General features: G+C 32.6%; 2 protein-coding genes and 1 non-coding gene across 3 annotated transcripts; 1 reads left to right on the forward strand and 2 right to left on the reverse strand.

The window, feature by feature from the left end:
• Positions 1-635: 635 nt before the first annotated feature.
• On the reverse strand, positions 636-706 carry TRNAG-CCC. The gene has a single exon. It is a non-coding gene; the product is annotated as a tRNA-Gly (tRNA).
• A 3,364-nt stretch (positions 707-4,070) lies between these two features.
• On the forward strand, positions 4,071-11,871 carry LOC114378383 (protein disulfide-isomerase 5-4-like). Its single transcript, XM_028336970.1, has 15 exons — positions 4,071-4,304; positions 5,221-5,311; positions 5,478-5,572; positions 6,216-6,273; positions 6,946-7,130; positions 7,233-7,290; positions 7,697-7,737; positions 7,885-7,959; positions 8,914-8,970; positions 9,512-9,578; positions 9,720-9,863; positions 10,123-10,344; positions 11,126-11,278; positions 11,366-11,443; positions 11,524-11,871. Exons 1-15 carry the CDS (start codon positions 4,264-4,266, stop codon positions 11,599-11,601), a joined length of 1,443 nt encoding a protein of 480 aa, XP_028192771.1. The 5' UTR covers positions 4,071-4,263; the 3' UTR covers positions 11,602-11,871.
• A 190-nt stretch (positions 11,872-12,061) lies between these two features.
• Positions 12,062-13,851, reverse strand: LOC114378384 (early nodulin-like protein 1). The gene is made up of 2 exons (XM_028336972.1): positions 13,552-13,851; positions 12,062-12,867 (listed from the first exon to the last, which is right to left on the reverse strand). The coding sequence occupies exons 1-2, from the start codon at positions 13,748-13,750 to the stop codon at positions 12,338-12,340; spliced, it is 729 nt and encodes a 242-aa protein (XP_028192773.1). The 5' UTR covers positions 13,751-13,851; the 3' UTR covers positions 12,062-12,337.

Consider the following 13,851-nt stretch of genomic DNA (forward strand, 5'->3'; position numbering starts at 1 on the left):
AAAAAACGTAATTCAAGTGTCTCTCAGACGATGACACGTGACAGTCAACGTCCAATTGAGGCTTCAAGGACCAACATTGTAAGATTTTACTAAACAGGGGGATCAATTTGTGAATTAAATTAGTGGGGGACCAAATACGAAATTGGACCTAAAGTGACAGACCAAAAATACAATTTTGCCTATAAGAAAAAAGTTTGGTGTGTTTTTTTATGTTCCAGCCTCATTTTTAAATATGTTAATTACTAATTTCTCTTTTTATAAGAAAAAAAAAGTAAATGTCTTCATTGAGGGACACATATACCTTGGGGGAAAAGATTTTTAATTTTTTATATGATATACACAGTTATAAATTATCCCTATAATTTGAAACATAATTAAGAAATAATCAATAATATGAGTATTACCTTCACCAATTTATATGAGCATTGTCTCCTTAAGTTAAAATTTCTGAAGCCGTCACTTTTTATTGCCTAATAATATTATAAGTCAGAGTGAAAAAAATCTCTTAAATTATAGACTAGAGGAAGTTCTGGTCCCAGAGTATATGCATCAGGTTCGTTACTTACAAGTTAATGTTTTTTTTTATTAAAATAATAATAATAATAATAATATTTTAAAATAAAATTTGGTAACCTTGCGCATCCGGGGAATCGAACCCCGGTCAGTACCGTGGGAGGGTACTATGATACCACTACACCAGATGCGCTTGACGTTATTTTGCTAGAAATAAAATATATAAATCCTTAAAATATCAAATACAACTTTTTTTCACTCCCAGTTGACGGCTGGACATTATGCTTGTACTTTGTAGTTTGTTCTTATTCTTGAAAATCATATCCCCCATAAATTAATGTATAAGGATATTAGATAACTTTTAACAATATATAAAATATTTTCTTATTTTCATGAAAAATCTAAAATTTCATAGAAAATTTTTATTTATACATTAATCTCTTGTTGATATTTTTAATCATTTTAGTAATTTCTTATTTTTACATGAAAAATCGAGTAGGGCCAATTGCCTCCTGCACCTCATATTTTGCTTCCTTGAACTCATAGGAAACTTTAAAGAAAGTAAATGAACAAACAAGTCCTTCATTGTCCATTACACTCACCAAACACCCCTGAATCCTTTTGTCGAACCCCAACACCCATTTCCCTTTCCATTGTTTTAAACCTTAGCACCCGTTCCCTTTCCCTTGTGCCTCAACCTTTCACCCTTTTCCTTTCCCTCATGTTGTCGCAGCTTGGAAGCAGGTTCTTGCTTCTTTGTGTGGCAACGCCTTGCAACCATTGGAGGCAGCAACAAGTAGGTTCTCGAGTCTTTGTACTGGTCACAATAAGTTTTGCTTCGACTATTTTCTTTTTCAATGACATTTTCGTTTATGATTAGAATTTGAAGAATGTAAGCCTTAATAGATAGGTAACCAGGTAACCTAATTTTAGATTACCAAATTCGTAATGATTCTAACATGGTTTCAGATTGAGTAATATGAAAATCAAAATTCTAGATTACTCAACTTGAAACCTTGTTAGAATTGTTATAGATTTGGTAATCAATAATTAAGTAAGTCTAATTTTGAATTGAGTAATCTGAAATACAATTTTTATTTTGGATTACTAAATTTGTATAAATAAAATTAACTTACGAAATTGCCTATGCAAAACTATAAGTGAATGAAAAAAATTAGAAATTACTTGAAACATTAACTTCCTATGCATTGTCTAGACATAAGAAGGACGGAGATGAAGTAATTGAATGCAACCTACCTCAAAAAATTGTGGAAAACTTATGCGGATGAAGGGTAAAATGGGGATATTAAAATTATGGGGATGCAAGAAGCCAAAAATGGGTGCAGGAAGTAATGACCATGTGCACATTCAAATTATCCAAAATTTCGGTGAACTCTCAAAATTATTAGCCCATTTCGTAATTTGAATGATATTATTAGAAATTTATCATGCTTTTTTTTTTTTTTTTACAAAGGAAATTTATCATGCCTAATTGCCTATATATAAGTTTTTTCTATGATTTAAAAACTTGGCTCTATGCATTTTTTTAACTCAAGAGTAAAAGTCGCTAAAATGAAATAAAATACCCTGTTTCTCTCCCGTTACTTTACCTATATTACCCATGCCTTTTGAAAGACATGAATCATTCTTTATGAGAAAGAATTTGTAATGATTATGCTATTATGTAAATAATTTGTAACTATTATATGATTTACAATTTTATTTTTAACATTATATTAGAATTAATGTCTCTATTTACAGTCTTATAAATGAACCAATTTATTACTGATATTGGAGTATACACATAAAATCAATAAATCATCATATTTTTGTTTCCAAGAAATTATATATACTGACCTACCTTTCTAAGACCGTGGATATGATTTAGTAGGAATGATCTTATAAAATAAGCCTAAGAATATATTTTGGGTAGCTATCTTTTTTCAAACCTAAAAACATGATTGTGTAGTATACCCATATCTATATTTCCAATAATATATGTCAAACAAATACACTATGAAAAAAACTATGTTTTCTCTTTAAAAATTGAAAATGTACTTTATCTTGAATAAAGTTTAGGTACATTTCAATGAAATATTTGTACTTGTAATAAAGCATATGCATTTCAAATAGTTTGTAATGGTAAGGGAAATGAAATAGAATAGAACGAAATGGAATGGAATACAACCATATAAGTTATTAGCTACTTCATTGTAAGAATAATTTTATGATGGAATGAAATTATAAAAAATGCTTTCATCTCATATATCTAAATCGAAGAAAAAATAAATAAATTAGATGAAGTGTTATGAAGTATATGTCATTAGGCATTAGCTATATATAGATTGTGATCAAGATATGCCATGCATTAGGCCTCCAAGGATGGCCGAGTCCCACTCAATTTTGCTATAGTCATGAAGAGAAGAGTTTGATCAGTGTTGGCCCAAGATGACAGTGGAAGAAAGGAGGTATCTACAAAGAGACTTTAACATCCAAGCCATTATGAGAACGCAAAGTGTAACAATACAAAAATAATGTGTGTACTAAGTGTCATTGATTTATGCTCCATATTTCAATTAACATTATCATAAAGTTGCATTGCAGTACCTTGAAACTTCCTTGTTTTGAAGTGTCTCAACTCTCAAGTCTATACACCTCTTTCCAGACCTTTCTAACCACACAATATATGGCTTTCCAATTAGGAGTTAGTTTTCCTTTAGTGATGGCAATCCTTCTTGAGGGGCATCTTTAATTTTATTAGGATTCTTTTAACTTTGAATGGCATCTTTCGTAGGATTCTTTTATTATGTTGAAGGGCATCTCTTTGTCTTGCAGCCCTGGTTTGAACTTTGAATGTAGTTCATCATCCACATTTGATTTATCAGATCTAGCTTTTTCTGTTGCTACTCTCCTTGAAATTCTCTGATTTTTCTCTTGATTTTTCTGTTGCCACTCATATGTTAGATTAAAAGAGAATTTGCCCATAGCTAAATAGGATATTGTTCGATATCAAATATTGTTCAACTCTTTTTTTTTTTAAGTGTATATAGATGTGTGTAATTATTAATATATTTTCAATTTTTTCAGAGGAAATATATTACCTTTTAATGCATTCCAACATCCTTAGAAATATTTTAACAAATCAAATACTATATTTTTCTAACAAATTTCTCTTACTATAAATTAAGTCAGAATATATAAGTAAATTTTGTATATAAAGTATGAATACATTACTACTTTTACTCCTCAAATGGCTTTTATGAATAATTTTTTTTGGCAGTTCAAAAAAATTTAAGGGTTAAGTAATATATTTTAATTTTCTTATTGTTTATTTTAGGGTTTAATAATTTTTTTATTGCAACCCTTAAACTATACGACATACATTTTAATTTCTTATTGTTTATTTTCTTGTGTTTTTTTTTTCAATTTTTTTTTGGACAAAAGTGACTCTACAGATACAGAGATATCAAAAATAAAAAATAATAATAATAATTTTGGCGCATAATAGAGTGAGAGTGACACCAGAGCGAGCGCGAATTTTTAGTTAGTATGGAACGAAAAACTCACAACGGAAAAGCTAACAGTTGAAGAAAAACTCCTTCTCCTTCTCCTTCTCCTCCTTCGATTGATCTATTACCATTGTTACAATCTCATTTCTCAAATCTCAAGCCCTTGGGTTTTAAGCTTTCTCAAAATTCTCCTTTCATTTTCCATTTTTTCCTGTGAAATTCAGTCCACTTTCTCGCAACCATGATTTCCTCAAGCAAAATCAAATCCGTCGATTTTTACAGGTTAGGATCTCCCTCTCATCACGTGTTTCTATATTTTCTTTTTCCTTCCAAATTCGAGCATTTCGCGTTTCTTGATCAGCTTTTTCTATTCTATCTATCAATGCGAACGCACCGAATTGTATGTTCGCGTTCGAATCTTCAGTTGCAATGCCGGTGCTTCCGTCAATTTGATCACAAATGTTTTGTCAGCGATTGCTACCGATGATAATAATTATTGTCTCTGTTATTCGCTTAGTCATTCCTATATCATGGCTTTCGTAGCCTGTGACTGTGTGTTTTGTTTTGGTGTAGCTGCAATTCAATTCGCTTTGCTGTTGTTATGCATTTGATCAAGGTTTTTAAAAATGATCGCAGTTACGGTTTTTCCTCGAGTTCCTTGATATTGTGGGAAATTGCGAATAATTGCGGCTATATTACGGTTGGACACTCCAGAGACCTTGAAGTTGCAGCTGAAAACACTATCGTGGGTTGTTTTTTAAAACATTGCGATTGGTTTAAATGGTTTTGTATTTATTTTTATGTTCTGTGGAGAATGATTTGAGAGAAATGTGCAGCATAAGAGAGCAATGATGCGGTATTTATTATTTAATCAGTGTCTATATGCAAAAATGAAGGCAAAAACATACCTCTCTCTTAATAATAACTTTTTATGTAAATTTTTGGCAACAAGAAATAAAGTGAAAACAAAATGATATTTTTGTAATTATTTGTGAAAACTTAAAACAAGAAATGAAAGAAAAATGTTTTCTGAAACCAAACAGGCAAGAATGGGATATGTTATTCTGAGGGAGAGTGGAATAAGAAATTAAGTCACTCAAATATAAGGACTCAAAATATATAGGAGTGGATTTGTGAATGCATGTGACGTTATCTTTTTGCTAATAGATATGGGTTTACCTGTTTCTTCCGTCTACAGAAAAATCCCAAGAGATTTAACTGAGGCATCATTATCTGGAGCAGGGCTATCCATAGTAGCAGCTCTCGCCATGATATTTTTATTTGGAATGGTCTGTAGCTTTTACCACTAATATTTATCTTTATGACATGTGAAGCCTTTATGTAAGTGTTCTGGATTGATATTAGGTCCCATGCATCAATTTGGTTTTGTCAAATTTTATCTTTGATTTGGTTATCAAAATTCATATTGATTTATATCATGCAACTGTGGTGCAGGAGCTTAACAGTTATCTGTCTGTCAGCACCTCTACACAAGTGATTGTTGACAAGAGTTCTGATGGGGACTACTTACGTATAGATTTCAATATCAGGTAGAAGGCTAAATAGGCATTTGATATCTTTGTATATGCAAATTATTGGTAGCTGCATGGTTTTCTCCACCTGGGCTTTGTATACAGCATAGAACTTGGGCTGCATAATATTTGTACCGTCACTTGTTATCAAGAATGTGCAACTCTCCATTAGAGAATCTACAAAGGGTATTTTTTGGGGGTTTGGTAACTTGTTCATCAAAATATTGGTTAATTTGTTGAAGAAAATGGTTTGTAATTTGACATAAATTATTCCCTTCAAGGAAGAGGTTAAAACTTTTCTGTTTCTGTATCAATGATGTCATAGAATGCACTTCTTTCTTCCTTTCAAGCTCCTTGTCAAACTGGGATGGGATGGGATGTTGGAGAACTGGAAATCCATATATATATGTGTATATATATATATATATATATTGATACATTGTGATGGTTCGTGAAATTGACATGAAATAAAGGATTGCCATGCTGATAAATTTGTTTTTTATGTATCATGATTTTTCTCTCAGTTTATATTCCTTGTTCAATTCATATAGCTATAGCTATTTACGATATTATTCCATGTTCATTTAATATCATGGCTATTTATGAACTCTCCTTTTCTTTATTAATTGTTTCCTGCTGATGGCTCCAATTTATATTGTAGTTTTCCTGCCCTCTCCTGTGAGTTTGCAGCAGTTGATGTGAGTGATGTGCTGGGCACAGTAAGTTTCTATTATCCCATTTGATCATCTCTTGCAAAAATGATTTATGCTTCTGGTTTTAAGAAATTTTGCTTGCTTTGGTTTTTAATTAGTTAAATGTGTCATATTCCAAGTTGACCATAGTGTAGTTAAACTATCTATAAGACAGCAAAAAAATTAATATCTCCATTCATTTAATATTTCCATTTGGTTAATGTAATAAGGCCATAAAATGTTAGCTGTAAACCCTTGTATCAATGGAAATATTCATCAAGATTGAATAGCAAAGTATTAGCTAAAAATGAGGATACTATTCATCGAAGGTGTTTTTTTATAATTTTGTGAACTCATACCTAAGCAACCTGTAATTAACCACTAGAAAATGTTGTTTATTGGTTCTTCTAGAAATTTCAGTGTTAATTTGTAAAGATAACCTTAACCTTCAGAATGTTTATTCATTAATAGACTTTCAAAATTTTATATGCCATATTTGCCCCTGAAGTGTGAAGCCAGGGCACTGAAATATAAAAAGTACTTGACATAGATTTGGCGCTTCTTTTGGCACTATTCTTTATGTTCTAAGTGAAATCCATCTTTTTATAAATTATATTATTTCCTGTGCTATAATACATTATTGTCTTTGGTTTGTTGATATTTCATCCTTGTCCTTCATTTGTGACCTCTTGTTTTCAGAACAGGCTGAATCTAACAAAAACAGTTCGCAAGTTTTCTATTGATTCAAATTTAAGACCTACTGGTGCTGAATTCCATTCAGAACCAGCTGCTAACAGCATTAAGCATGATAATGAAGTAAATGAAGAATCTGTTGAAGGTTCTGTTGTACTCACAACACAAAATTTTGATAAATATGCTCATCAGTAAGTGGGTTAGTCATGTAATTCATTCATTTGTTGTTTTTTTGAGTTTGAGTTATTTATTTTTTTGTATCATTAACCCCATTTTGGATAACCTTTTTGCAGGTTTCTGATTACAGTTGTTAATTTTTATGCTCCTTGGTGTTACTGGAGTCAACGCTTGGTAATTATTTTATCTTCATTTCTTGTTTCCTCATCACTTCAACAAATAAGGTGTTCCTGGTGTCTATATTGTTGTCTAAATGCATTTACTTTTCTGTTTCTATTATCAAAAAATTTTATTCCTTAAGAAACAAATGTTCCCTTAGGTAGAAACAATGCAGTAGGGGTAAAGGCTAATTTGAATGCTTAGATCAATGCAACCTCATCAACAAATACACTTTAATAGTGACTAATGCCACTTCATGTTGCAGAAGCTTTTAAATGATATGGCAATCAAAGTGTGTAAGTGCTACATAGTGTATATCATCTTCCATATAAGATGATTGATGAATTACTTAATCATGTAGAAGTTCTTCTGTTTAATTTTGAAGGTTTTTATGTGACACTTCCATCTCTTTTCCTTTCAGAAACCATCATGGGAGAAGACAGCTAAAATTATTAAAGAGAGGTACTTTAATTTTTACCGTGTTTGTCTCATTCCTAGAAATTATACTTTAGAAAGTTTACTGTGTCATCTCCTTTGTTTAATTGGTAATTATCTTAGCATCAGTTTACTAATTTGATGTCTAATTTGTACAATTGCATTTTTATGTAGATATGATCCAGAAATGGATGGTCGTATTATTTTGGGGAGGGTAGATTGCACTGAAGACGGAGACTTGTGCCGGAGGTACCCCTTTTCTAAGAATTCAATTTCTTACTTATAGCTGATTTAGTTATCTCCTTGATCTTTCTGTTGTATTTATTTATATACAATTTAATTTTTTCTATCCTTTACAATTTTACTGAGTCATATATGGACCTTGTTGAAAGTTTTTACCTTGGATGAAAGTACAGAGATAAGATAGTTATAAATGCAATCAGGCTGATGGGTTGGTGGAAAAAAATGACTAGAGTTAAACATTTCGGTGGAAAAAATATTGGAAAGAAAACAGGGGATAAGTTCCTTGTCACTGAGCATTTGTTCTCCTAGAGTTTGATTTTTGTGAATGTGGACGAAGTGCTTTCATCAATTGGTCTCACATGTCACTTATTAGTTATTACTTAGGGGCAATTAAGGCAGTAGTATAGATTTTTCAAAATGGATGGAAAAAGAAAACAATCGGAGTATTTGAATTGTATTAAATATTAAACATTAATTGAAATGAGATACATTTTGTATCTACCAACCACAATATAGAGAGAGGAGATAGAGAGAAAAGAGTCTGGATAATAATCTGACCCTTATTTATACTAATCATAATCCTACTAAATAGGAAACCTTATAAAGGATAATCTAAGATATGATCAGGATTCAGGATAACATTGGATATTTTTATATATTCTAACAAAGATATACATTCTTTTGTAATATTATATAATGTATTCTGTCATTGCTTACAGGAATTACATCCAGGAGGTTAGAATCATGCCAAGATCATGGATTATTACAAACAAATTTATGATATAGGTTTATAGATATATGCTTGGCTTACTATGAAGATGGAGATGAGCTGTAACCATATTAAATTAGCTTGATTGAAAGTACACGTTCTTCATTGTAATTTGATATTTCCTTTTGTCATCTTTGCTAACTTTGTTACCTTTTTCTTGTGTTTTTTTTTCTATTCTTCTCAATATCCAGCCATCATATACAAGGGTATCCTTCAATTCGTATCTTTCGTAAAGGAAGTGACGTTAGGTAATAATACAAGATCTTTTTTTACTTTTTTTTTGGAATAATACTTGTCTGCCTACCATTTTTTAGGTATTGCATGCTTGTTTATTTGCATAATTATATTACATTTTTCCATGTGAATCATATATTTCTTTTTCCCTTCTAAAAATCATGGGAATGGTCCTCAAATCTTGTCTAGAATGGGAATACTGATCAAAGGCCAATAGTAATGACAGAAGATTGGGAGGATGTAAGATGCTAGTATTGGAATAGGTATATCAGCTTAATTTTCAAAGGACGATCATATAGGAATTTTTCATGTGAGATGTCCTATGCAGTAGTAATGAAAGATAACTTGGAGCTGCTGCCGATACTTTTCCTCCTTGGACATTGCAGCAGCAAATCATTATATCTGTAGGCAATGTCAATTCAATGAAATCTACATGATAATATCTAGATAGCTATTGTTTATGTACATCCAGAATATTGAACCTCTTTGGTCTGTGATTGGGTTTTTAAAGTTTTGGATTTCTGATCATATCTAGTCATCTTTTTCCTATTTCAGAAGTGACCATGGACATCATGATCATGAGTCCTATTATGGAGATCGTGACACAGATAGCCTAGTCAAGGTGCACATTATATTTAATTTAAATTAGCCTTATTTGAATCAAGTTTAACATAAAAGAGTCTACTCAATGCTTTTAAATGTAATTGAACATCACGTTACCATTAGAGTGAAACATGCCTGATATGAAGTATACCCACTGCAGACAATGGAGAATTTAGTGGCATCTCTCCCTTCAGAATCTCAGAAGTTACCTTTGGAAGATAAATCCAATGTTGCGACAAATACAAAAAGACCAGCACCATCAACAGGGGGATGTAGAATTGATGGATATGTGCGTGTCAAGAAGGTATACTCCTGTATGGGTAAAATTAACCTTCTACTGTAATGTAGAAAAAACTCAAGTGCTTTCTTGTTTTCAGTGTGAGGATGAACTAAGATTCACGTTGCTCTGGAAATAACTGATATGTTTGGTTCCTACCTTGTTTTTAAATGTCTTTTGCTTTTAATAGAAGCTTTAGTTGTTGATATCAAAATAACAGAAATAAATTGAATAGGGGATATGACCTCATATTATGCTGAAATTTAAGCTATTTTGCTCTCTGTAGGTTCCTGGAAACTTGATCATCTCAGCTAGATCCAATGCCCATTCCTTTGATGCTTCTCAAATGAACATGTCACATGTCATAAACCATTTATCTTTTGGAAGGAAAGTATCACTTAGGGTCATGAGTGATGTGAAGCGCTTGATACCTTACGTTGGTAGCAGCCATGACAGGCTGAATGGTCGATCATTTATCAATACACATGATTTAGGAGCAAATGTTACTGTAAGTTAATGTTTAACATAAAAACCTCTAACTTAGTAACTTTTTTATTTGAGAATGTGACTTTTTATGGTTGGCTCAGCATGTTTGATTATTAAAGGACAAGTTATATTGACCTGCATCTGCTAGAGTAAGATGCAATAGATAGCAAGAATGCCCAGGGCTGATGAAGTTCTATTCATTTTTGAGACTATAATACCTTTTTGTCCTTTATAAACCACATTCCAGCTCGATTGTAGGATAAAGTGGGGCCTTCCTGCTGCTCCTTCATTCATTTTTTTTTCATAATCTGGAAAATAATTTTGATACATTACAGAATGCTTCTAGACTTCTATGATAAACAATACAGAAATCAATAAAAGCTGTGCTCTCCCTCTCCCTATGCATGGTGAAGTTACATCACCAGAGAGTGAAGACCTCCTTAAATCTTCAACCTTCTTAAAACTGTTAGTTTTACCATTTAAAATGTGCGAACTTGTTGAACCTAAATAGATTTGGGTTATATTATCTTGTATGCTTCTGTAATCTCTGTTTGAAGCAGCCAACAGGATAACAAATGAAAAAAAAAAAAGCAACATGGAGGTTGAGGCAATAAAACCATTTAGAAGTTCCTTTATTAGGTGTTAGTATCTCTGAGATAACATGACTTCTAATAGAATCTTATCTTTTAATGACTTTAATCATGGTTATTTCATTCTTTATGGATGTTGATAACTACAGAAAGACGAGCATCTCTGATGCTTGGAGATTTATTTACACATTTATCTGATATCTGTGGCTGCAGATTGAGCATTACCTTCAGATAGTTAAAACAGAGGTGATAACTAGAAAGGAATATAAATTAGTTGAGGAGTATGAGTACACAGCGCACAGCAGTGTGGCACAGAGTTTACACATTCCCGTTGCTAAGTTTCATCTTGAGCTCTCCCCCATGCAGGTCTGCTTATGGAGATTGTAGATTTGAATAAGTTTCCGCTTTCCTTTTTAATTTTTGGTCGGTTTACATGTTTATTTTTGTGAGCAGGTCTTAATAACGGAAAACCAGAAGTCCTTTTCTCACTTTATCACAAATGTCTGTGCTATTATTGGTGGCATTTTCACGGTTTGTATCTCAGATATTGTGGTCCAGTACTTGTATTCTCCTCTATTTGTATGGTTCACGACTCTTCTCTGTGGTTTCAGGTTGCTGGAATTATGGACGCGATTTTTCACAACACTATTAGACTAATGAAAAAAGTTGAGCTTGGCAAAAATTTTTGATAAGTAATTGACAATTTATTATAGCATAGGACTTTTGATTTCGCTAGATCCGCTTAGCGAGGAGGTCTTTTGGCAGATTGTTATCTATATATCCATCATAAATCACAAAAATATAATTTTTTTAGTTTTTGATTCAGTAAAATGATCATTACATGGATCGGGAACTCCATAAATGCATCTTGTTTTTGCCTCCACTAATTTTTTGTACCTGGTTATGGTTGAAAACAAATGTTGCTGTGATATAGGATGATCAATGATTTTTTTCTCTCTTGCTTTTGACTCCATTAATACATCATATAAACTTGGTTACATGCATAAGAGGTGAGAGGAGAGCACGTCAGATGGAGAATGAAAAAGTGGCGAACATGACATCACAATTCACACTCGTCAGCATGTTAACTTATGCTTCAGTACGTAGGGAGCAAAATTAAGTACCTTAATCTGGCATATTTACTGACTATTACAATTAAAAATGGTTTTATTTATTTAAAGTTCAACGTATAGAATATATTCTTACAAATTACAATCATCAAGTAAGAAGCACACAAAAGGGTACATATATTGTCAGCTTATTTCTCAGTTTTCACAAACAAATATCAAATAGCATCCCAACTTTGGACCAAAAGGCCAGTTTAATAATACTGAACTCAAAGTATAAGAATCCATAAAAAATTAAGAAAAATGTGGAAAAAAATTAAAAAATTATACTGAACCACTCATATCACATACACTCCACTCAGAAAGAAAAAACCAGAACTGAAGCAATGAACGCTCCAACAGAACAAGCAAAGTTGACCAAGATTGAAGAAGCAGCATTATGAGGAGGAGAAGGAGGAGAAGGTTGATCACTAACAGGAGCTGGAGTGGGGTTATTTGTGGCTGGAGATGGTGGAGAAGGAGCCTCTTGCTGAGGAGGAGCTGCCACTGGAGAAAGTGGAGGTGGAGCCACTTGCTGAGAAGGTGCTGGTGAAGGAGCCAATGACTGTGTTGAAAGTGAAGGAGAAGGAGAAGGAGAATTAGGAGAGGGAGGGCTTGTTTGGTTTGTGTTTTTGTTGTTCCTGTCTGCCAGCACAATCACCACCAGCTTCTCATTTTTGAGACAGCTGTTTTTGTTTCCACTGATGAAGAAGTGAGGCCCTGATTGGTTGAGATTGATGACTGTGTGGCCGTCTGAGAATTTTTGACTGTATGCATCAGTGTTGCAACTTGCATAGTCTTGGCTACTTACTTGGATCACTGAGTCTTGGCCAGATGGGTAATTGAACACTGCAATTGGCATGAGAGGTAAATTGAAATATAACTCCACCTTTTTTTAATAATGAACTGGGGATTTTTTTATTGAAATGATTGATTGTGTCATTTTACTTGCTACAAAGTTTTAACATTCTAGTGTTGGAAAGTGTTAGGTACAACACCCTGTTTCTATCCTTTGGATTAGTAGCCCTATGGTCCAAAATTTCTTAAAACTTCCGACTAAACAAGGTCGAAAGATCTTGTATCCATAAAAGAAAAAGGAGAAAAAAATGGTTTCTTCTGACTTAGAAAAGTATAATTAATATCTGATCAACGATACATGATAAAACTACATATTGTGAGAAATAATAAACAAAATAATTTTTGGACACCCAAAAATCTATTTAACATCTAAGATGAGAGAGATAAAAAAGAGAAAAATATAGACATGATAAATGATATGATATAATAAGAAAAGAAAAATGATAAATGTTAATTAGGTGTTTGAAAAACTTAAGTGTCCAAAAACTGTTGCTCATAATTAATTCCACCTTAAAAAATGTAATTCAATTTAGACCAAGTTAAAATAGTCCCATATTAACAAAAAAAAAATAGAATGGTCTCACTTTTTTTCTCCTTCCATGGATAAAAGTTAAAACCAATTAATAAGGACAGCATACGGTTGGTAACTTGGGTTGGGGTTGAATAACAACTTACCTAGGGAGTCTCCTACTTGAAATCGGCTCTTTTGTGCCCATTGACTGTAAGGGTTGGAATTGGGGTCACTTGGGATACTCCAACCCTTTTGCCCTCCAACTACAAATTCATAGGCATCACCCTTGTGCACCAACAGCAAGATGCAAAACAAGCCCAAGGCATGAACCACTTCATTAGACCTCAAAATGATGGTAGCCATTGGAGAGGAATATCAATGTTGAACTAAGAAAGGACAAGAGAGTATTGCAACCAAATGCTGGAAATGGTTGAAGACAGAGAGTGATGCAATAAACTAGATCA

Source organism: Glycine soja, chromosome 12 (assembly GCF_004193775.1).
Source record: "Glycine soja cultivar W05 chromosome 12, ASM419377v2, whole genome shotgun sequence".
NCBI lineage: Eukaryota > Viridiplantae > Streptophyta > Magnoliopsida > Fabales > Fabaceae > Glycine > Glycine soja.